At 37.3% G+C, this 25,198-nt stretch overlaps 2 protein-coding genes across 2 annotated transcripts; one reads left to right on the forward strand and one right to left on the reverse strand.

Moving 5' to 3' along the window:
• The first annotated feature begins 5,832 nt into the window (after positions 1-5,832).
• LOC103418193 (casein kinase 1-like protein 1) lies at positions 5,833-10,050 on the forward strand. The gene is made up of 13 exons (XM_029088693.2): positions 5,833-6,597; positions 6,712-6,752; positions 7,263-7,332; positions 7,426-7,574; positions 7,672-7,767; positions 7,867-7,937; positions 8,086-8,147; positions 8,280-8,343; positions 8,425-8,509; positions 8,598-8,724; positions 8,826-8,969; positions 9,255-9,391; positions 9,516-10,050. The coding sequence occupies exons 1-13, from the start codon at positions 6,522-6,524 to the stop codon at positions 9,792-9,794; spliced, it is 1,401 nt and encodes a 466-aa protein (XP_028944526.1). The 5' UTR covers positions 5,833-6,521; the 3' UTR covers positions 9,795-10,050.
• Positions 10,051-13,742: 3,692 nt separating this feature from the next.
• On the reverse strand, positions 13,743-21,240 carry LOC114819572 (diacylglycerol O-acyltransferase 1A-like). Its single transcript, XM_029088698.2, has 16 exons — positions 20,199-21,240; positions 19,930-20,010; positions 19,738-19,811; positions 19,538-19,613; positions 19,382-19,449; positions 18,800-18,923; positions 18,510-18,608; positions 17,805-17,906; positions 17,575-17,711; positions 17,387-17,468; positions 17,256-17,276; positions 16,712-16,774; positions 16,554-16,601; positions 15,806-15,868; positions 15,658-15,711; positions 13,743-14,044 (listed from the first exon to the last, which is right to left on the reverse strand). Exons 1-16 carry the CDS (start codon positions 20,604-20,606, stop codon positions 13,940-13,942), a joined length of 1,605 nt encoding a protein of 534 aa, XP_028944531.1. The 5' UTR covers positions 20,607-21,240; the 3' UTR covers positions 13,743-13,939.
• Between the last annotated feature and the right edge of the window lie 3,958 nt (positions 21,241-25,198).

A 25,198-nucleotide genomic window follows, 5' to 3' on the forward strand; every position in this document is an offset into this window, starting at 1 on the left:
CGAGTAGTCCCAATAAAAATACTCTGATGGAAATAACATTGAAAAATTAAACAATAAACTACTAACTTTTTATTCATAATCTTTTTACAAACAACATTATAAGTTGTTTACCAAAAAAAAAAACATTAGAAGCTACAAAGACTAAATTTGTCCACGACGAGATTTCTTACTCTGGAAAATATAATAGTTTCATTGTTTTTTTTTTTTTTTGAGACAAGAAAAACCAATAGAGAACCTGTAGCCGTTGCTCTCTTCTCCTCTACCACATGCCCAAACTTGAATTAATGGTCCTCAAAAGTCCTGAAGGCCACTTATCCGGACTCTCTTTAATGCATCTGCCACTGCACTCTTGTGCCTACAACGCTCTCGGAGTCTCGACTTTATGTAAGTTTTTTTTACTAATGAAGCTTGTGTAGCTATGAACAAGAAAACTTTACCATAAATAGTTAATGAAATTTTGATGTGAGCTAGTAAAGTCCTGCTGACTCGCAGGAAATTGAATAAGTCGTTATTGCAACATCATTGAGACTCTGCAAGAAAAGCATCAATCCCAACCCAATAAAATCTTTGGAAAATTCAGACTATGGAGGGCACAGCCAGATGGACTGTGTGTTCTCCATCTGCCCTACCTGTTTGAAAACTGATCCCTACTTCAAACTTCATGTACCTTTTTAATTTACTATTTAGTCGGCTAATTAAATCAGTGCATCGTATTGGTTTAATCAAATTCCAGCCTCTCATCAGTATCATATATAGTCATGGACCACCCTAACCAGCTACCTAAAAGACATGTCATACATGCCATCTCTCTCTGTGTCTCTCCCCCCCCTCTCTCTCTCTTCTGTTGATGTTAAGAACTGGGTTGGCTACCGATGCTCGTAGGGTCAAATTTGCAGATATAAGATATTTGTGCCAAATTGTACGGCAAGGAAAAGAAATGGCTTTTGTCGCCACATGTCAATATGTCATGCATCCTCTATATACGATGCAGGCAGGTCCATATATGGTAGCCCGTAGGGCTCATATGTAGCGGTAGCGGCATGCAGTCTCTGTCTGTGTGTATTGAGGCCTGCGTTTCTAGAGACTGCATCTGCATGCATGTGCCAATTTACTAGTTTTCTTTCGCAATGTCCTCTTTGACTTCGTTTTCGGGGTTTATAACTCGATACTGTAGGATTATTGTCGTAGGGGAAGACCACAACTTTGGATCTACGAGTAACCAGTTGAGTTACAAATCCTGCTTGATATGTGATACACATAATACACATTATGCGTCGTTCATACACTAAATTCATAAATCAGATTTATGTTTTTATGCAAGTACAAGGGCGAAGTCAGATATTTAATAGTGTTAGGCTAAAATTTTTCCGTTTTCCATCTAATTAAAGTGACTTGTGGACCTGTTCTAGTTTTCACTATTTGGATGAACTTCATAAGAATATAGCTCCGAAAAATTCATTTACCAAAATTACGAAGAAACTTAGTTGGCATAAAAAGTGTACATACCTGTAGAGGCAGATACATGATTCTAACATCGAGTAGTCCCAATAAAAATGCTCTGATGGAAATAACATTGAAAAATTAAACAATAAACTACTAACTTTTCATTCATAATCTTTGTACAAACAACATTATAAGATGTTTACCCAAAAATACATTAGAAGCCACAAAGACTAAATTTGTTCCCGACGAGATTTCATACTCTAGAAAATATGATAGTTTCATTGTTAATACTTAATACAAGAAAAACCAATGGAGAACCTGTAGCCGTTGCTCTCTTCTCCTTCACCACATACCCAAACTTGAATGGTCCTCGAAGGTAAGACGGCCACTTATCCGGACTTTCCTTAACGCATCTGCCACTGCACTCTTTTGCCTACAACGCTCACGGAGTCTTGAGTATATGTAAGTTTTTTTACTAATGAAGCTTGTGTAGCTATGAACAAGAAACTTTACCATAAATAGTAATGAGATTCTGATGTGAACTAGTAAAGTCCTGTTTACTCGCAGGAAATTGAATAAGTTGCAACAACATTAAGACTCTGCAAGAAAAGCATCAATCCCAACCCACTAAGGGCGTGTTTACGTATCCGTAATCGGAATGAGAACGTGGAATTGAATTCCGATTACGGAGTACTCCGGTGTTTACTAAATATGGTGGAATCAAAAAAGCAATGGGGCCCCCACAAATTTTGGAATTCAATTCCTTGTAGTGGTGGAATTGGATTCCCTAGATATAGGTGGTAATCCAATTCCTTCTTATTTGGGTAATCGGAATGATAGTTTTGTTCCCTTTATGCCCTCACTTACTTTTTTTATTTCCAAAACTATCCTTTATAAACCCATTAAAGTATATAAAATATTTGATTTGGGACAAGGGCATTTTAGTAATCATTTGGTTTATATTTCGATTCTGCTAAATTAGTAAACAGCTTTATGGAATTCTATCCCGATTCCAGAACATTTAAGTAAATAGCTTCAAGAGGAATCCGATTCTGACTTCTCCTCATTCCAACTCCTTCTCAATTCAATTCCTCCTTAATTCAATTCCTCCTATTTCCATTACGTAAACGCGCCATAAAATCTTTGGAAAATTCAGACTTGGAGTGCACAGCCAGATGGACTGTGCGTTCTCCATCTGCCCTTCTTGTTTGAAAACTGACCCCAACTTCAAACTTCATGTACCTTTTTAATTTACTGTTTGTATATAATAAAACATGATTGTTTGGAAGACTGTAATCTTAGTGTTCTGATTTCGAATAAATCTCTCCAATTGAAAATTCTTGTGGCCTTGACCAACTCGTCCAAAGGAACAGGGTCCCATACCTTCACATAAATCAGACAGTTTTCACATTTTCTATGGTTTTTTTGGCCTTTGATTGATCAGAGTTTAGGACTGATTGAGTTGTCAAAAGAAAGAGCATTCCCATTGTGGATGCAAATTTTTGGATTCTTCTTCTTGGACAAAATTGCACCTACAAAACAATTAACACCTTAGGTTAAAGTCAAGAGCCTCACGCGCTTACGATAAATGGGGGGCTTTGGATGAAAAACCTCTGATGCCAAAGTTAGAATTTGAGGGAAAAATGTTTAGAGAAATTTAGAGAATTTAGCAAGAGTTGAACTTAGGTTTTTGGAGAAATGAGGTGGTATTTATAGGGGTGTGGCCGGCCCCTTTGGGAGAGATGGGAACTGGCCACATTTGGTGGTTTTTTGGGTGTAATTGCAAGATATTATGTCAAAATAATATCTTGCAATCAATTAGGAAATTAATCCTATTTTGAATAAATATTTTGGAGGTTATCTTGTGGGGAGGATTTGATGAGGATGCATAAAATATGTTTTGAATAAATACCTATTTTGATCACTTTTGACTTTGATTGAGTTGTGATTGTCCGTTGCTCGTGTGTGGGAGTTCCGTTGCGCCTCGAGGGTAATTTTATCTTTTTAACTTAAGAATTCACGTGTTGCCTCCATATTTTTCTCGATTATTTTTTGCTCCACACCCATATTCTAATCTTGTCGATGTCATTTGGTTTCTTGGTTTAGGGTTCTGTTTGACAAGAAGGCAGAACAGATATTCACCTCTCTCTCTCTCTCTCTCTCTCTCTCTCTCTCTCTCTCTCTCTCTCTCTCTCTCTCTCTCTCTCTCTCTCCATATATATATATATATATATCTTTGCTTGCATTTTGTCCCCCCCCCCCCCCACCTCCCACAAAACAGGTCATCACTATTGCCATTTGGATATTTCCAACAAAAATGAAGAGAAAGACATGCTGCATTATTCTAGTTGCTACTCTTCTGTGTTGGGTTTCTGTTACTAGCAGGCCTTTTGCATCCTATGATGCTCCACATCAACAAGGTAACAACCTACTAAATTACTGATACTATACTTCTCATGGGAGGTTCTTGGCTGTTTCCGGGAATTTATCACCATATCTCTATATTTCTTATCACGTGCCAGATATATCTTCGGTTTATGTTAGAATCCTGTGTTTTCGTAAAGTTGTATGTGTACTAATTGATTCCAAATACCTTTTCTTATAGCTAATCAAACAGAGAAAAACCCATATTCCCAAGGAGCTACATTTGACTCAAAACAGGTGCATCTTTGAACTGTTGCCCTCCATATCTCGGGATATATTATATATATGGATAATTATGGTTTGTGTTTTGGTATATGGATAATTAGGGTTTGTGTTTTGGTATATGGATAACTAGGGTTTGTGTTTTAGGGAGTTGAGGAAGGCATGGGGGGAAGAAGGTATAGAGGGCTGAGTAGGCTGGGGTCAAGGCCACCCAACTGTGAGCACAAATGTGGAAGCTGTGAGCCATGTGTTCCAGTTCAGACACCCAGAACCACTGACCACTTTGGACTTCAATATACCAATTACGAGCCTGAAGGATGGAGATGCAAATGTGGTTCTACTTTCTTCACTCCATGAAAATATTTCTCTATTTCAAGCGGTTTTCCGGTATATGTTCTGGAATATAAGATACACCGGAACATGTTAGAATTTTCGCAAGCTATCTCAAACTTCAACCTCTTGCTATGCATAAACTGAACATTTTCGTTCTTGATTTTTTTTTTTTGAAGCTTTACACAGTTAGGAGTCTACGCATTTGTAAATTATTGCAATTGGAAATTACTCCTACGCATTTGTACTAAATGTTCTTCATCCTCCAAAAAGTCGGATTTAAAGAAGGAAATCTTAACCAAACATTTTTGGTACTATTCACTTTTAATTTAAGGGCATTTTTACTCTAAAAAGTAACTTTTGTTATTATTCACTTACAACATCTTTTTGTCATTTTAGTTAAAACTTAAAACTTTCAAACTTTTATAATTAGTTTTCTTAAAAAAAAAAAACTAATTTCCCAAATAAGAAAAAAAATGGTTTCAGTAAAACAGTGTTTGACTCTTTATTTTCTATTATTTACAGTTGACGCGTATAGACTTGACTAATTATTGCACATATAGTTGTTATTTTTAATATTGATTTTTTTATAAAGACAATAAGACAAAAAAAAATATGTGAAAAGAGAGGAAGAAAGAAGATCAGAATAAAAGGAGAGAGAATCCTACTCCATAAAACATAGCTTTTTAAGAAAATAAGTTAAATATAAAACTAGTTTTCGTGTGACGCATCTCACAAAAACTTAAGACATTTATATGAAGGATCTCACTTACCAATTAAAAGTGATGTACATTTTTCCTAATAAATTCGGACTGTGTAATACTAATAAAAAGATTATCCAGATTTGAAAAAAATAAGGGGTCACACACCATTTTTTCTTTCATTCATACCTCTTGTTAATTTTTGTCCTTTGATTTTCTTTAATTCATCCGATTCGACGGCCGAAAATTAAAAAGATGTGAGAAAAATAAAAAATGATATGTGGATATCACACTTCTAAAATAAAGTATGTAAGACTCGGCAAACGGAGTGGGTGTCACGTTTTTCATGGGTTTGTCAGTCTTTTGAAATTAAAAAGATCAGATTGAAATCACACACAGTTGGACCACGTGTCAGGATCTCTCCTGCTTTGCGAAAATGTCACGTGACATCATATTCCCAAAAAAAAAAAATTAAATAAAGAAATTGCTCTCAAGCTTCTATTTTCATTTTTGCATTCTCACTTTTACTCATGTTAAATACAAAAAAGACGTTTTCTATCTACTGAACTTTGTTGGTGTGTAATGATATATTTATTGGAAGCAGATAAATAAATTAATTGTGAACTCGTTATTTTTAAAATTCGAATGTAAAAATTAAAAAAAATAAAATAGGCATTTTCTATCTATCGAATATTAGCTTTCAAGTGAATCAAAAGTAGAAAGGTAGGATGGAAGCTACCATGCATTGACATGGTGGTATCCCTTCATGCTTTTGTGTTGTGACGTTTCTTGCCGTGTCGTATTTTTTTTTGTGATTATATAACAATTCTTCTTGTTAATTTGATATATTTATATATTATATCGTGTTGTATTTTTCTGTGTCTGTGTAGAGGATAAAAGGAGGTGGTGGTGGGTATAGATACGAATACGATAGACTATAGATAACAATAGGCCAACAAGCCTGCTTCTGCTCTTTTGCTTTTGCCGTTCTCCTTCTGTAATTTATAATCCAAAAGTGCTTTTAACCCAACAAAAGTAAATTAAATAAAAAATAATAATTCAGAATAAAAAAAAGAAAATCTTAACCCTAGATCTCCAACAAGAAAGAAGCCACCGAGGCCCCGGTGCATAGCTGTCCGTACAAAATTTGTTTGCTTTGCTTTGCTTTTGCGTAATAATTTTTTTTTTCTTCTTGCTTTGCTTTTATTGGATGAACAATCAGGAGTCGTTGCGGTTGAGTCGGCCGACTGCCTTCTGCTGATGCACCTGCGGGGTCGTCGTCGTTGTTTTTGTTTTGATTTTTTGGAATAATCTTCCAATTTCTCTTCGATTTTTTTTTTAGTTTTTGTAATTTTAGGGTTAGGGTTTCGATTTCAATTGATTTGGGCTGCTCTGGAAGATATGGAACCTCGCGTTGGGAATAAGTTTCGGCTCGGCCGGAAGATCGGCAGCGGCTCGTTCGGAGAGATCTATCTGGGTTTGTTGCTTCTTTAATCTTCCTGTTAATTGTGGATTTATATGTAGTTATGTATATTTATGTATGTAGGGAGGTGGTTAATTGTGGATTTGAATTTTTTTTTTTTTTTTGCAGGTACAAATATTCAGACGAACGAAGAGGTCGCGATTAAGCTTGTGAGTGGCGTTGTTGTTCCAATTCAGCTACGAAGTTTTGACTTTTTAATTTATTTTTGGTTGATTTTGATGCCCATTTGCTAGTTTTTTAGTTATGTGTTAATTTAAGTCTAATCCGTGGTCTGCGAATTTGTAAGAACGATTCTTTAAGTTCATGGTCTGGTTTTTTTGCTTCGGCTTTCACTTTGCGTTAGTAATGCTGAGGAATCAAAGGTTTGTGGAACGACTTGTCCTTAGATCAATTGATTTTCCCGGTTATGTTGATGCTATTACTGCTAGGAGCTTGTGTTTCAGGTTATTTCCTCTTTATGGGCGTAGTTCCGAGCAATGTATTGGTTTGATTGATTGATAAGCATCTAGAAACTAATCTTAGGAAGATCGTATTTTCTTGTAAATAGTGAGGTCTTCAAGTTTTGGTGTTCGTGTTGAAGTTTCCTTTTTGAACTGTTTTTAGCGTGATGAATATTTGTGTGTTATGAAGCTAATTGTCATGCTGTTTCTGATACTTAGGAAAATGTGAAGACAAAACACCCTCAGCTGCTGTACGAATCCAAGTTATACAGGATCCTAGCAGGAGGAAGTAAGTGAAACTGCTGCATTTGATAGTTCATCAGCTGTTTCTGGTGCAAGTTTTTGCAGTAAGTTTTCTGATTTCTAAATTTGGTTTTTGCAGCTGGGATTCCAAATGTGAGGTGGTTTGGAGTTGAAGGAGACTATAACGTTTTGGTTATGGATTTACTGGGCCCTAGTCTTGAAGACTTATTTAACTTCTGCAGTAGGAAACTTTCTTTGAAGACCGTTCTTATGCTGGCTGATCAAATGGTAGGTGTGAGCCTTTGCACAATTGCACATCATCGTATTGGTTTTAGATATTTATGTGGGAGATACTGACTTTTGCCGTGCTTGACATTTATTTCAGATCAGTCGTGTTGAATTTGTTCACAGTAAGTCATTTCTACATCGAGATATCAAGCCAGACAATTTTCTTATGGGCTTGGGAAGGCGTGCAAATCAGGTTTTCTATCTTGATTTGGTGTACATAGTTGTGTAGGTTTATGTTTCATATGCCAATGAGTCTATATTAATACGGTAGTTGATTTTTCACTACATGCAGGTGTACATGATAGACTTTGGTCTGGCTAAGAAATACAGAGATAGTACAACCCGTCAGCATATTCCTTATAGGTGAGATTGATTAGTGTTTTTCTGTGTTCCCTAATATGGTCGTCGAATATGATTTTAGAGAAATGTAGCATAAGATAAACAAGAAAAGGACTCTAACTACGAGATATGTGGTTAATGATGTAACTGTACATGGGCATGAATGCTGCAGGGAAAACAAGAATTTGACTGGAACTGCAAGATATGCAAGCATGAACACTCACCTTGGAATTGGTATGTTTTAGACGTTTAGTCTTTCTTTTTACCTTTTCTATTCCTATTATGTACTTTTGTTCCAGCTAAATCTACTATCTGGTTTGTTGACATTGATTTAGAATTTCTTTTATGCTATTCTGCGCTTTATAGAGCAAAGCCGGAGGGATGATTTAGAATCTCTTGGTTATGTCCTTATGTATTTCCTTAGAGGAAGGTGATTATTTCTGAAGACCCTATTTTTGTTGTTGTAGTGCTGTCTGTTGGTGTTTTGTTTAATAATTGTTTTTGCCTTTAGTCTTCCTTGGCAGGGACTAAAAGCGGGAACTAAGAAGCAGAAGTATGAGAGAATTAGTGAAAAAAAGGTTTCTACTTCAATTGAGGTATGATGCTTGTGAATGTTATTGTGGTTGTATACAATTCAGGCCTCATGTCTCGCATTTTGTGACTAGAGAATTAATGATTTCGCAGGCGTTATGTCGGGGTTATCCGACAGAGTTTGCTTCGTATTTCCATTACTGTCGCTCTCTACGGTTCGATGATAAGCCAGACTATGTTTATTTAAAAAAAATATTCCGGGATGTCTTTATTCGTGAAGGTTTGAATTCTATTCTCATTACAATGAGCATTATTAGCGGATTTCCACATTACAGTGGGCATTCTATTTACACTGATTGTATCCATTGGGTTTTGCTTCAGGCTTTCAGTTTGATTATGTGTTTGACTGGACAATTTTGAAGTATCAGCAATCACAGCTGGCTGTTCCTCCAACCCGTGCCCTTGCTGGTGCTGGAACAAGTTCTGGGATGCCCCATGCTGCTGTTAATGCGGACAGACTGACAGGTACGTTGTTTAGGATTGGTCTAGATGAATTTAAACAGCATTCTTACGATAAGTCTATTCGTTGCAGCTAGAGGATGGTGGTGTTTTAGATTACCACATGCATTTTTCTCCTATTTGCTTATTTTATGACTTCTGTCTGTATGTTAATATATAAATTTAAGGAATTCTTTGTTTACTTTCGAGGGCTGTAACTTATTACTAAAGGTTTTCCGATATCTGGGTGTCATTTCTCCCATATTATTAGGTTTGGATTTTATAACATTCTGCTTCACGGCTTCCTTGTAGGTGAGGTAGACGGGCGGCCAACTGGTCTAACATCATTGGATTCCTCTCGGCGGAGAATACCTGGACCGGCTCTCAATTCCATGAGCCTTTCGAGGCAGAAGAATCCAATTGCGAATGATGCTTCATTAACCAGAGAGGTGAGTTGTTTGGAATGCATTATTTTATGAAATGAAATCATTTCTGCGGGGTTGTATCAACAGGAATAATTCTGTGTTAAATGCCTTGCGACAAAAATCTCATGTGCATGCTTGGGCCTTGCAGACGTCAAATAGCAACATGTTTGGCCGGTCAGCCGGATCATCAAGGAGAGTTGCTGTTTCTAGCAGCCGTGATGCATTTGGCGGAAGTGAGTCTGACATTCGCCCTCGAACAACCGATGCTAGCCCTGGAGGACACAGAATTTCAAGTGGCCGAAGAAGTTCACCAGTCGAGTCATCGGACCCCACCCGGAGACATACATCTCAGACTAGGAACTACGAGACTACCCTTAAAGGCATCGAAGGTCTGCATTTAGACAATGAAGAGAGGGTTCATTATTAGCGATGCCGACCCTTGCAGGTTACCGTAAATCGAAATTCGATGGTTTTGCCTTGGGCTGTTTTAATATACGTCGAAGGTGAGAGACTCCGTACGAGGGAGGCGATTTCGTTTGAACTCCGTTGTTTCCCCATATGCAAGAGAGCTGCGAGTGTTTGTTGTTTTAACTTGTGCTTTTAACACGATACATTCATTTGCGTGACGAACAATGTAAATTTTCGTTTTCCAAAGAAAAATAACAGAATTGTTCAAACAGAAATGTTCCCCTCCCTTATTTGTGTGTTTAACCAAATTGTTCAAGAACGGTTAGAAGCTGCATGTTTCATTTTGCTCCCAAATCTAAAGTAACTCGGCGGAATTCCGAGGCCAGGAAGGAGAGACATCTATTAAGTAGGGTTGCACGATGCATGACAGAGCCTGACCAAATTTTACGCATCGGTTCTAATGCTTGCGTTGTGAGAACTTGGGTCTCCCGAAGGCGAAGAACTTACATGTCACGAGATGAATACCACATCGAGAGATAGAGAGCTACGGGTACGCAACCGATGATAGTTTTCTCTCATCTCCAAGCCGTTTGCCTTCTACCTTTTCGGATTTAGCAGGATTTCTCATACCGAAAACTACTCACGTTAACCAGCCTCGTTACCAAAACTCGAAACGGAAACTCTACAAAAGCTCAATGACAACAGAAAGCCAGCCATCTTTAACCCTCAACGTTGCCTGCCCTCTTCCATTTCCCCCAAAACACACTCAATGCATCAACGCACAAATGAGAGAATGGCCATCCTCTGCAGAATCACGGAACATTCATCGCTAAACCGTACAACCGTTATCCTCAGCCCGACTGCTCTAACACGCTAAAGCAACAGCGATAAACTTCAAAGTTTCCGACAGCATGAAACAGAACTAGCAAATGAGGTCCGACACCCTAAAGGAGATATCTTCTCTACTCTATTGTTTGATCTTAAGTGAGAACCAGCCACTTCCATAACGTCGAAAAACCTTAATAACAACCTAATTGGACAAACTGAGCTCAATTGATACGAGAAAATCTATCCAGAAAACTCCGCATTGCCACTCGACAACTCGGTCTGCGTTTCTATCGCCATTTCTTTGCGACTTTCCCGGAAATCTTTCTCAAGAACAACAATTTTGGCAAGGGGTTTGCATTCACGAGGGAACCGGAAACCATTCGAAATGCATGACATTGGCAAACACCGAGCCCTGAATTCATATTTCGAAGCCTCATTCACACCCATTCGTTGAGGGTTATGAGAAGTTAAAACCCTAAGTTTGAAAGTTCTTTTAAAATGTCGTAGAGTGCTTTTAATGAAAATATTTTCGGATTCCAAAAGGACTTGAAGTATTTTTTGCAAGAAGTACATAAACACGTGACAGGTCAAGTGTTTTTCAGGAGTCACTTGCATTATAACTAAGAATCGGTTTCAAAAATATTTTCACTAAAAACGTTTTTAGTCGGACCGAGTTGTGTCTAAAAACAAAATTACACCCAATAATATGAACCAGCAAAAAAGGCTTAAATTTCATTGATATGATTTCAGATTACCAAAAAATCCACAGTATACAAATATTCATCAACAAATCACATTAAAACTTCATAATTTCCAACACGAACACTATAATCTTATAAATTAAGAACACCAAGCAGAAATTAAACAACCAAAAATAAATAAATAACTCTTACCAAATTTATATAATATTATACTCAGAAATGATGATCACCGCCCATAGACGACTCTATTACAAGTTTCCTTGAGCCACCGGAAGCTCTTCCGGAGCGACCCTTTGAGCTTCCCTTCCACCGTATAAACCTTATAGCTCGCCACCCTCTTCTTCCTCCGCAGCTCCGGATCGCTCAAGCTCCAGCTCTTCGTCACCGAACCGTTCGCCGACTTCCCCTTCCTGAACTTCTCGCCGTTGCTTCCCGCCTGGGTTTGCTGCTGCGGGTGCACTGAGGACGCGTAGGACGCGCTGTAGCACCTGAGATCCTGCATCCCATTGATCCCCGACGAAGCGGGTCCCGCCGACCCGCTGCCGCCATTGTAGGTCTCCACCTCCGTTCTTCCGTGGCCGCACGATTTGGATCTGAAATCTTCCATGGTAGGACACTAGGATTTCAACGGAGCACGCGAAGATCTATGAGCTCCACCTTCACTGTCTCTCACTCACTCTCTCTCTCTCTCTGGAGCCAAGAGCTCCAGTGCAGTGGAGATTGTGCGTATTCAGCCAAACAGTCAAAGGAGCTTCGTTGGGGGTCGTGGATATTTTGCATATCAATTATTTACCTTTTTATTTCGGCGCTGACTCCCACCAAGATGCTGATCATTCGTCGGTGATTTTATTATAATAATTTTAACGAGAAGCTCTATGATTTTTACGATAAATTATATTTTTATATTAAAAAATTAATACTTTACATTTTATTTTATTTTTTTCATTAAAATTTAAAATTTTCATATTTTTTTCATTAATTTTCTTTATTATTTATTAGAATTTAGGATGTATGGTGTACTGCTACTGGAATCTTCCACGAGCTGGAGTTGTGGATAAGGATTGTCTGCACTTTTTTCCCGTGTCCTTCCGTGCTGTTTTGTTTGTATGATGACGGTTAAGTCACGTTAATATTTTATATTATTATTTATTTTTATCTTATTATCTTTATAAAATATATATATATAATGTTAACGTGGCTTAACCGTGACCACACAAAACAAAAAGGCACAGAAGGGTACAAAAACAAGGAAAGCAGACAATTCTTGTCCGGAGTTTTTTCACTTGATGCTAATGCTCAGTGAGAATCTCGTGACCAAGGACAGTGGCCCTTATTACATTATTATACAAATTTAATAAATAGTTATGTGATTTAATTAAAAATAAAAAATATATGATTTTGCCTACTAGTATAAAAGTAACAGGCGTATATTTAATATCTATAATTATCTAAAAACTTTAATTTTCAGTCATTCTTTTTTTTTTTTTTTATCATTCTAGCTTTTATCCGTTATATTTAATTTATGTAATTCTTAAAAAAAAATTAATTTCAGCCTTTTTTTTTAACATTGTGTTGTAAATAATAATATTATTTAGAAACTTTTTTTTGTGACATTCAGAATTCTGTTATGGCTGGTTTTGGGTCACTATACTGATTTTAATTGATTTTTCTGTTTTTAGCTAAAAAAATGTGACTCGATACCTGTAAACTTTTTCTTAGTTCGTATGCAAAAGATATTGAACAAATAACATTGAAATCACATCACATCCAGATTTAGATATCTAGACCTTTCAATGTGACATGTACCCGGGCCCTGCACACACCACTCGTCACACCTTGGGAATTGGTTTCGCCCTAAACATCGATCCAATGATCACCCATGACTTCTACATAACACTAGTGCCACAGAGGCCTTTGGTGGTCTTATTGGTGCATACCACGGTGCGGTCCTCCACAGGAGTGAAGTCGTAACAAGGTAGCGGAAGGGGAACCTATGGCCGGATTGAATCATTCGTGATGAAAATGCTCTCTTCCCCCATCCCAAACTCAACAGAGGGCAAGCACCTACTACTAACAAAATGAAAAGCAGCGAGCTGTGCAACAAAAGTGAAGCAAGCCCAGCTAGTAGCGCGCCTCCATTTTTCAGCTGGCGTCAAATCTAAGCTTGACTAATTTGGTTGTTTGGTGGGGGAAGGATGTAAGGAAAACTAATGAAAATGATTTGAAAACTTTAAATTTTAATGATAATAACGAAATAAAAAATAAAGTGAATAGTACCATGATTAACTTTTTAGTGTAAAAATGTGACTTTTCATTAAAGTAAACAGTACTTGAAGTTTTTCATTAAAATTCCCAAGATATAAGGAGGGAGGATGATGTTGACACCATTTCTTCAAATTTCCAAAACTAAATATATACCGGAAAAGAAAAGAAAAAACTAAACCAGGGTGAAACATATTTAAAAGATTTATATAAAGTCAATTGAATTAGCAAAAATATGTAAAAGATGAACACGTTGAAACCAAAGGAAGCAGCATGAGTTGAGTTGCCTCGGCAAAAGTATAAAAGCCGGCATATTTTGTGAGGCAACACCGCTTCCAGAACGATTCGATCCATACTTACGAGACTCAAAACTTCATTCGAGTTGCCCCTTCCGATTCATCAAGTCATGGTAATACAGAAGCAGGCACATCGGTTGACCGAGGATGCAAAAGATGAACCAGAAGATCATATTTCCGACCTGGAAATAAGATCAAAAAATGCGGTTAGAAGAAATATAATGAACATTACCAATATCGAAATCGTACACAGAAAGTATGTGCCCTCAGCAATCCATAGAGCACGAATAGAATCTCCGAACTAGTAAAAACATAAAAGGGCTATAGGAACTCTTGATCGTCTAGTTTACTTTCTAATATGTAGAATTGCCGAATTGGAAACCACAAACGGAAAGGTGGGACATGGAAGTTTGTAAGAAGGATGCAAGCATGATGCCTTGTACCCCTATCCCTCCAGCAGGACCGCCCCCAAGTTTTTAATTCTCTCTAGAAACTAAGACCCGGTTTGGTATTCAATCCAAATACAGTTTTTATAACTCGAAAACAAGTTTTGAGTTCCAAACTGTAATTCTTGTTTGCCTGGCCTATTTCTAAAAACTGAATTTAAGGACTGACTTAAAAACAAGGAAATTTTAACGAAAAACTCCCGATACTGTTTATTTTAACGAAAAATCATATTTTTACATTAAAATGTCAATCATGATACTATTCACTTTACCTTTTATTTTGTTCTTATAGTTAAAACTCAAAGTTTTCAAGTTATTTTCATTAGTTTTCCATTTGATTAAATAACATTTTAAAGTTTTTAAACACAACCACCTCCAAACACAAAACTCTATAGCCCGACCTTCACCCTCTCTCTCCTCTCCCCCTCTTCGTGATCTTCGCTGCCAGCGTCGATTGGGTCCCACTGTCCACAGGGAGTCGATTCGTGTTTCAATTTGACTCCGCCGTGAGGTAAGACTTCATATTTTTTATTGTTTTAGTGATTTTGACGACATCGATAGTTATTTAATCTTACTTTTGTTGCGTTATTCAAGTTTCTATGTTTGTATTCATCTTTTAAGGATCACAGATATTACATGAAGAATTAAACACCTAAAAGTATCACTAAATATTAAAAACAGTCAACATGAGTTTTAATGGTGGAATTGAAAACAACTCACATATGCTTTAAATCCCAGGCATCATCTTTTGTCAAAATTCCAGTCGGCATTTTTTATCTAAATTAAAAGCTTTATAAGATTTGAGAAATGTGGGTTGCATGTAGAAAATGTAAGGTCTATATTGAGAATGTAAGGTGTGAGAGTATTATGGGGAAGTACATGGGGTGCATTAAGATAATTATTAATTGAAAAAGCAAATGTGGGGATGTATTAAGTATGTGAGGTTTATTCAATAATTTGTGGGGTGTTAATATAATAAAAAAAGGTCGTACCCAGTGCACAAGGCTCCCGCTTTACGCAGGGTCTGGGAGAGGTGAATGTCGGCTAGCCTTACCCCCATTTATGGAGAGGCTGCTCCCAAGTCTCGAACCCGAGACCTACCGCTCATGGGGTGTTAATATAATAAGCCAAAAAAATAAAAAAACTGTTTTGAAGAGAAGTTCGTTTAAGTTGTTCTTAAGAATGATTAAAGGTTTTAAGCTGAATACCAAACGGGGCCCTAAATTTTCAATAGAAGGCTAACCCCAACAAGTGAGTAGGCAAGACTATGCTGCACTAATATGAGATAACTGTAAACACGAAATTTTCTTCAATGTCTACAATAACATGTTTTAAAAAAAAGGACATACCATTGAGTTTCTGAATTTATCTTGCAGGAAATTTGTGATCAAGACAAGTGGTACCTGTACAAAAACGCAATAAAAGAAAATTAGGACAGATTGATCATCAATATGAGTAGGACTCCTAAATGTGGCAAGGAAACTACAATGTTCTTACCTGCAACATAATTCCAATAAAAGCCCACAACTTGAATATGTGGCAGGGAACAGCTATGCATAGCTGGAGACGAGTCGAACAATATTGGATAAGATAATAGAAACACAAACAGCTATGCAAGCTTCATTATAGAAACAAGCCATGAGAATTCAGATCCGAGTAAGGCATAAAACAAAAGGGAGAAATATTTCGGCTGACCCCCAGATAATGTTTCATGTGGAGTTTGCGTTGGTGATCATGATGAGGAGCTCTGTATTTAATATAATTATATATTTCCATGCTCGAACGTAGTCTTTAGCTATTGGCCAAAATCAAATGTAAATAGTTCGTATTGCCATTACCCATGTCCTGGCATCAGAATTCATTCTTATGTGTATGGGTATTCTACTCTTGTAAGGTAAACGGAGTGGGTGATCAGTAAACGGAGTGGGTGATGGTCCTTCAAGGTTGTGCTTGATAGCAATTACTGTATCAAGCAAATTACCAAGTGTACACATTCCTGGATGATGTACGCCTAAACAGCTAAGTCTTGGTTAGATACTAAGATGATGATTCGCTTGTTTCTACTGACATGCTTCCAAAGTTATCAGTTTCAAGTCCTACCAACACTCACGTTCCAAAGAGAGAGAATGCTAATTATATTATAGACAACAGAATATGATGAAGGAAGGAGCGATAGAATAGTCATAATCCAAAGGGAGAGGATCACTAAATAACAACAAAAACTCACAGAAACAGAGCAATATACCTCATGAAATACAGCAGATACTAGAAAGGAGATTACGATGGCAACTCCCTGAATTCAAAGCAAGAACAAAAAAACAAATTAATTTTCTACAGTCTAAAACAAATTAAAGTTCGTCCATCACGCATCACTTAATATTAAAATAAAGAGATATTAGATACCTTGGGTACTCCATGCCGTATGCATGGAAAATAGATATGGCGAACCATCCATTTATGAACAGGCTGAAATGAATACACCCAATCAGTATTACACTTTCACTCGGGCATTAGCATAAATGAGAACTACAAGACCACAAGCGCTCTTGCTTCTTAAGTCTACACTTCATTCAGTTGCCTCGTGAATAAGGCGAGATAGGAAAAGAGGGGGAGGGGGGGGTGTTGTTATCATTGTAAAATGTAAACAAAGTAAACATCAGATACCATCTAACTGAGTTTTGTCACTACATGGCAACTTTGATGACAAGGAAATTAGGCTTATATAGCCTCTTTTCAGGCTTATAAGTTACAAGGCTTATTAATGATAATGCTAATGCACATATTGTCTGATGCAAATTCGAACACATTAAGAACCACATTCACTACAGTCCAATAAGCAACCTAGATTCAAAATGAATATCGAATAGAAGTCAAAATAATAATTTATCATAGTACTTTTAAGTATATGAGAAAAGATAACAACTGAATTAGAGTTCAACAGACATACCATATTCCACATTCTCCAATACTGATGACAGCCACCAGAAGAGCCATGCAACAAAAGTAAATAGTAAAAAATTTCAATTCAGAGCCGTAATAACATAACCTAAGAATAAATTGCATAAACATAAAACGCACCTCCTCAACAGTTTGTGCATTCCACCAATCTTTATAGAACTCCCGATCTCCAAAACAAAGCAGCTCAGCAAGAATATTTAACCTATATTTCTAACAGTGGATGTAAGCATAAACTCAAAAAGTGCAAACTTAGTATAGCTACACATATAAATTGGGAACTGAAAGATAGGGGATGAAGCAAGACGTACCAGAGATGGAAAAAACAATAGAACATGCATAGCCACACATATAAATTGGGAACTGAAAGCTTCAAAACCCTCTCTATGGCATATAACCAGTCCCCCTTCAAAGGATGTTGTGAATTCTTGACAATAGGGTTGATGTACTGCATAAATAAACAGGTTTATAAATTCATCAATAATCACAACAAAATAAAAGAGCACTAAAACCTAGTCGAAAACAACAAATGCCAACTTACTTGTTCTACTATAAATCCCATCACTCCAGTAAAAATTATCAACTTCACAAGTTGACGAAACACCCAACCTTTTCGCACAGAAGCTGTGCGAGGGTAACTAGTCTGAAATAAGGGTCAGATAAATCAAATTAAATTCATTTCTCCATTAATGATGTAACGTAAAAGTTAACCTCATAAGATAAGAACCATAATTAAAGATTAAGTGTAATTTAAAAGTTAACCTCATAAGATAGGAACCATACATTAAAGATTAAGTTATGAGTTATCTATACATCAAAATTAGCTTTCTTTTAATTAGGGGTGCCAATAATACTGTAAGAAAATAATCATATTTAAAATGAGAAAAAATAATTTAGTCATCTTAGACATACATATTACTGAAACAATAATGAGTCATGTGAAAGATATAAGAGTTATAAAGAAAGTTTGAGCAGAATTCAAACTTGTAACGGGAAAACTCACAACACCAGGTTGGAGCAGCTATGAAGTTTAAGTGACCGCATGACAGTCTATAACTGAGGCAAAATATTTGTTCAGTTTGTAATTAAAAGCCATAAAACAGGCAAAGGAAAGGCAAACAACATAAAAGAAAAGGTGACTTAAACAGACTAAAGCATCAAAATTCATAAACTTATACTTTCTGAATAAGGATTGATTGACGGATAAGAAAACCTAGGTTAATTTCTAAAAGAGTAATGCAATTACCTGGTAACATAATGTTGGAGCGACCATAAAGTATGCCAAACTTTTTAAGTTGTTATTATGAGGGTAATCTGTATTCAGAGAACTAGGTGTGGCATCCCCCTGCAATCAGTCAAAGGACTTAAAGAATTAGAAAACATTTATTAAGAAAAAATTGTTGAAGCAAATTAAACATCTACTAAGATTTAGAACCTTTACAAACTTTCATCAAACTTCATATTTAATTTAAAGCGGCAAAGGAAAAGACTATATTCACTGTTAACTGAAAAACTTATTCACAAGTTCATAGCTACCTTCTCAACTGCTTTGTGAAGTGCTCTCATATCATAGTTTGTATGCACAAAAGATACGAGTTTTAACCACACGATGCAAGCAAAGAGCATCAAAGTAACACCAGATAAAACTGCAGAATCACACCTGGAGAAAATGAAGTAAATCAAATAAATGCAACATTTTCGCTGCTATTCACATATTAGCCAACTAAAAGATGCCATCAACCAAATAAAAAAGGGCCTCTCCTATTACATATACACACAATCTTTCAGACAGAACTACCATCCAATGTCAATTTCAGCTTAAGAATTTATCCCATGAAGTTTCTAAGATCTCCACAAAAACAAGCCTATTTCAAGAACTGTGGACAACGTAGCATTCCAGAGTAGTAACCAAGATTGTAAATCCAGAAAATACGCTAATAAATGAATAGCACTTAAACACAAGTAATGGGCTAGAAACGAGAATGTAACAGTGATAGTTCAAACCTAAATCCTCCAATCAGCACCATGGTCAAAATGTAATAAATAGTTTCACCGACTGATACCAAAAAACTGTGGGAATGCAACTAAATGGAAACTTGATAATAAGTTCAAACTGACCTGAGAATCACCAAAACCGGATACAAGATTGAAGTTGTGGTAATGACTATATGAAGAGAAACAACAGCCTACAATGCCAGACCAGAAATTCATATTTCAGATACAGAGTTGCGGGAAGCTATTTTTTTTTTAAGTAGTACAAAACGAGTTGCTCACAGCTTCAGATATACACTTCTGTAGCGCTAACTTCTCAACTACAAAGGCCGCAAGGGGAAATATAGGAAGAGTAAGGCTGCAAGTGAAAGAAAAGAGGAGCCGAATAAATATCCCATCACTTGTAATTCGAAGATGGTAACAATAATTAAGTAATTCTTTAACAAAACAGCATATCAAACCATAATGAAAGGAAATATTACCAGCACATAAGAAGTGGCCAATCGCGCAATGATCTTGAACTAAACCAAAAACCAGTTTTAATTAACCATCCATACTGCAACAATAATTGAACAGTAAGAAATCTCTAAATGGTCGTAATTTACAAGGGAAACACGAACAACCAGACGGTGTAAAATTAATCGAAAAACAATGGACACGGGCACATGGCAAACCTTCATTAAATTCTCGATGATAAGCCGGCTGTTTACAGCAACAAGTACTACTATACACAGATTGAAGAGACCTGCATGGCTCTTCAAAAATACACAAAAAAAAAAAAAACAAAAAAGATCAAAGCTTGCAATCAGCATCTCGTTCAAGCTTCAGTGAAAGCTAAAAGACAAAAACTTGTTCCCAGCAAACACATTTTCATTACTGATAATTAATCATGAATTAGTGGCACTAATTAGAAGTGAAATTAAGCTACGCAAGGCTTAAATACCTGTCTGAAGATGGCATCAGAGCTGAGAGGGCTCTCCTTAACTCTCCGATGAGCAGGGACGGACGGCCGATACGTGAATTTCGCGGCGGAGGGATCAACGGCCCGATCATTCTCCCCGAGTCCCTTCTTGTCTTGAACAGCATTGACAGACTCCGCCGAGCCGTCAGAGCCTCCAATACGACCGGCATCGCCGGCGTCGCAGATTTTGGCGCCAACCAAGTCATCACTCACCGGGTCTCTAACCAAATCGTTCAAGGAATTGCCGTCCTGGTTCGCGTTCGAGTCGAATTCCGCCACGGTGGCGGCTGAGGGTCTGCGGCGTAGCGTTTGGTTGAGATCTGGGTCTGCGCGGGGGCTCGTGGTGGCGCCTGCGGTGGCTACTGCCTCAGGCGAATCCGCAATCTCCATGAAACAATAGCAAATATATGTAATCTATATATATACACACTCAGAGAGGTGAACAGAGAGAGACTTCAGATAATCTTTATGATTCGGATTCCAGAGAATTCATGGAGAGAGAGAGGAGAGAGAGAAATTTCAGATGGAAAAAAAGATAGAGGAAGAAATGGGGGAGCGAGAAAATTCGCGTAGTGGCGATGAATGAATGGGAAGTTGAGCGGTCTTTATATAAAAAGCGACAAAAAAACACAGAGGGGAGAGAGAGAGAGACGGTGACGATTGCAGGTATGTTGACGAAGCGATGATGTCAGAGAGGGAGGAGGGGCGGTAGGAGGCGGAGAAACGACAAGCGGCCGCTTGGGGAAATGGTGTGATGGTTTTGGCGTTTAACCAAAAACTATGTCGTCCTGTAAGAGTGTGACAGAGGGAGAGGGATAGGGAGGGGGAAGAAGATGCAGACCTCTTCCCGTGGAGCTTTCCGCATACAAACCGCTTCCCGGTCCTTGCCTTCCTTTCCTCGGCTCCCGCTACCTCCCAACCCAAATTAGCTTAAGCTTAGCTTTGGTTAGCATCTAATTGGATAATAAGATGCTGATTTTTAGGTACTTTTTATAATTATATGGGAAAGTACAACATGGGATGAGATAAATATTATATGGGAAAGTACAACATGGGATGAGATAAATATTTGTGAAGGGATGTCGGACTATGTTTTTACACCTCCTAGCAAGAGACCCTTCTTATTATGGAAATTTTCTGCGTGCTTCGGAGTATTCGGTATTTTAATGGATTTTAACTGTTGGATTTTATTTTTGTTTAAGAACATAAAATTTGAGATTTAACAGTTGAAATATTGGAGTATCTGGTACTCCAGAGTACTCAAGAATTTTTGTTGTAGTAGATTTAATCTCATTCAAAGTGAGATTCCTCCTACCATGTAGTTCTATCCACTGTTTTCTCTATCTAAGATATTTTTCTAAAGTTACTTAGCATTACAGTTTAGTTCAATCATAATTTAAACACATTCGAAACGTTTTCTTTTGTTAAATTGAGATTTGTAATTTAAGGGTCAAATAGTTTTTTACTTTAACTAATCACGGTCTTAGGACAACGACATTTGTATTTCATTTTAAGGTTTGGTATATGGGGTGTGGGTTAGATCAGAGCCACATAAAGAATGATCATGATAATTAGTCGTCGAACGATATGTAAGTAAATTATACTTAAAATCTTTTATTTACGAATAAAAAATAAAAAATAAAATGAAATACTAGTGACAAGTGACTAATCACTTGAACATTCTATTTATTTACAAATGCTGTTTTCACAAGTCAACTTGATTAAAAAAATCGTACTGTTGATTACATGATGCAAGTGGATATATAAAAAATATTGTGCCACTAATCATGCTTTACACTTGGCCAAAGATAGATTAGCAGAAGCTTTAGTCCTAATGACTATAGTTAACGTCACCCGTAAGACTACGAGAGAAAGCGACAAAAGGGTGAGGTACATGTGAAATCAAAACGCGACGATGTCGTTGTCGTTTCGTACTAGGGTCAAAGAAGCGGTTTTAAAAGCATTTTCACCAACGCTAAATTTACATGGCTTGATTTCTAATTCAACCCAAAATATAACTACACCCATTTTGGCCTGCCATAGCTGATGTCGATTATGAGTCTAAGCCCAAATTCATGGTGCTGGCTTCGGTGGGGCCTTTAAATTCTTGTTGCACAAGTGTGTGAGCGACACGCGCCTAATTCGGAGAGTGGCACGACAGAATCTAAGCATCCAATGTCCATCACAACGATCGGCTAGGCTTCACTTGATGTGACAGCCTGTCTTAAAATATTTTATTGATGGTGTGAAATGACTTTTATGCCCTTTAATCGTTGAGTTGTGTTGTTTGGTTTAAGCTTTGGATTTGGACCAATCTTTTTCATTCTTAAGCATTTGGAACTTAAGTCATTTGTTAGTTTTGTTTGGTGACCAAATCTGGACCACACACACACACACTCACAACTGTTGACTCTCTCTCTCTCCTTCCCTTTCGAGTTTTCTTCCATTTCCGTACAACTATATGGTCAAGTCTTCATCCAGCTCATTCATGCACGAATCAAGGTTGTGGTTGTTGTTTTCAAGTCCATTGCAAACTTAGGAATAGAGCCATACCATTAGTTGGAGGTTGGACCTCGAAAACCCTAGAAACTCGCAAGCTCCGGTGAGGTGCATTGTTCACTCGACGTGATCGTGAAGGTTTCAGGTAATTTTGAGACTTAAGAAGGTTCTATTCTTGCTTTACTAGCACGTTGGATCGATTTTGGAGTGGTTTTGACGTTAGAACGTTTGGGTTTATATAGTTGCAGGGTTTTGCCGGTTTCCTCAAATTTTTCTGGCGAGATTCTGTTGGTTTTAGGACCTTAAAGCGGTAAGAATGTGTTATTCTCATCCTAAACTTCATTTTGGTACAAATTTCACAGAATTTGGTGGAAAAATGAGTGAGATATGAAGCTTTAAAGTTTTTCCAGAAACCGGCGCACGCAGCGGTGGCCGGCGCCGGACTCCGGCAAACCAAGGAAGGAGAAGGAGCATATTCTGTCAATTTTGATAGAATATTCTTAACGTCGTCAGGTAAATATAACGGTATATGTTGATTTTTTACGGAATATTCCCTAACGGCATTAACTATTCCGTTTGGTGTGCCAAACACGTCCCTACGCATGGCCGACGCGTGGGTGATCGAAATTTTTTTCTAAAAATATGGGGTTGCTCATGGGGTTGAGTAGATCACGATGGTATATTCAAATACCCTAAATGAGCAATGTATGAGAAGTTATTACCTACTTTTGGTTATGTGCTCTAAAATAACGTTTAAATAGTTGTTTCGCATATAGGTGAGACCTATCCAGATGACGAGTATAATCAAGCGAGACTTGGGGGCTACGACCCTTCCACATATCAGTGAGTGGGCTTTTGGTTTTCAGTATATACTTATATACTTGGTATTTTTCCCAGAAAATGTGTTTAAATGAAATTATGTTTTGAAATGTCATGTCTATTGGTTTATGCTTAGACTATGAATTAGTATAGTATGTATAAATGTGATTTGACGTTGTGGATACTCAGGTAAGTACCAGGTAAGTTGTAGATTGTTATTGTGAATTGATGATTATGTGAGATGTGTTGAGAGCTCATTAACCTGCACCCCGGTGTTAGTGCTCCCACCCGTGGTTAGGGCACAGTCCTTCACGTGATGTTTACCTCCCGCACCATATGCTCACCTTGGATCCAAGTTAGGTGCACAGTTCTGTCGTACCGACCACTTTAGGTGGTTCCGACTCATAGGTGACCCATAATTATTCGCTCAGTCTTCACGTGATCGTAGCACTTGAGCGTATTTATTTACACCTAGTCATGTCGTACAGACCACTATGGGTGGTTCCGACTCGTGTGCAGACATACTTGTTGAGCTATGGATTCAGCCGTACATGCCACTTTAGGTGGATCCGGCTAATATGTTATTTCTCATGAGTTATTTCACCTAAGTTACTCATTCTATTATTTTGAGATATTTGGCATGGCATACTTTTGAATATTACTATTTTAAGCATGGTTTTGAGATATGTATATATTCTATTTTTGGGAAATTATACATGTTTTACGGTGAAGGGTTACTATCTTTGATGTTGAAATGGTTTTGAAAGCTTTGTTTTTGCCCACTCACGCTTTCTGTTTTGCGTCCCTCCAGGTTTTAGGTAGGAGTGCGTGTTGGTGGCTTACGAGGATTTGACGGAGGTTATGACAGATTATCACCAATGTAGGATCACCTTTGGGTGTTGTATAATTAGTATTCGTCCTGCTGGACTGCACTTAGGCTACTTATGCTTTGGTTGTGCAATCACACTTAATATCGCACTTGCACCTTATCTTATCTAGTACTCTAGTTGGTTTGGTTTTTTTTTATTCGCATTCCTTATATTAATATTGCTTCTGCACTGTGCACATGATTACATCATCCTCACATGACGGTCAGCATGCCTCGATCTAGGTCGGGGTGTGTCACTTGACACATGCTGTAATGTTAGATGTCCAATTCAAATTCTCACTTTAATCCAACGGTTATTTTATTTTCTATAGCAATAATTTTATTACTACATAAAATATTAAAATCAGGAAAAATTAAAAGAAAAAAAATGAAAAATTTTCACCAGCTATTTTAATTATTTTTTTCCTTTAAATACCGAATCATATGTTTAACTTCCCACATCAATACTCTACAAATATAGTCACATGGCATTATTAGTGACTTATTTTAAATTATTTTTATCTGTGCGATAATTATATACAAGACATCAGGTGCATGGGGGAATACTTTTAAGCATATATAATAGTTGAATTATACAAAATTATATCATAGTTGAATTATACGAGACACGTACTTATGGGGCAGCAGACCCAACAATTAGAGATGAGACATGTAGGAAACACATACTTAAGGGACAGTAGACCCACAGCCCATGAGGAAATACTTTTAAGCATATATAATAGCTGAATTATACGAGGCATCAGGTGCACGAGGGAATGCGTTTAAGCATATAAAA

Source organism: Malus domestica, chromosome 02 (genome assembly GCF_042453785.1).
Source record: "Malus domestica chromosome 02, GDT2T_hap1".
Lineage (NCBI taxonomy): Eukaryota > Viridiplantae > Streptophyta > Magnoliopsida > Rosales > Rosaceae > Malus > Malus domestica.

Excerpts from the sequence above, each read along its gene's own strand:
- LOC114819572 (XM_029088698.2), bottom strand. The coding sequence starts at position 20,606 with ATGGAGATTGCGGATTCGCCTGAGGCAGTAGCCACCGCAGGCGCCACC. Across the intron at positions 19,812-19,929 it reads TCATCGAGAATTTAATGAAG|TATGGATGGTTAATTAAAAC; the intron begins GTTTGCCATGTG and ends TTATTGTTGCAG. Across the intron at positions 19,450-19,537 it reads AGAAGTGTATATCTGAAGCT|GCTGTTGTTTCTCTTCATAT; the intron begins GTGAGCAACTCG and ends CTGGCATTGTAG.
- LOC103418193 (XM_029088693.2), top strand. The coding sequence starts at position 6,522 with ATGGAACCTCGCGTTGGGAATAAGTTTCGGCTCGGCCGGAAGATCGGC. Across the intron at positions 6,598-6,711 it reads GTTCGGAGAGATCTATCTGG|GTACAAATATTCAGACGAAC; the intron begins GTTTGTTGCTTC and ends TTTTTTTTGCAG. Across the intron at positions 7,768-7,866 it reads TGGGAAGGCGTGCAAATCAG|GTGTACATGATAGACTTTGG; the intron begins GTTTTCTATCTT and ends CACTACATGCAG.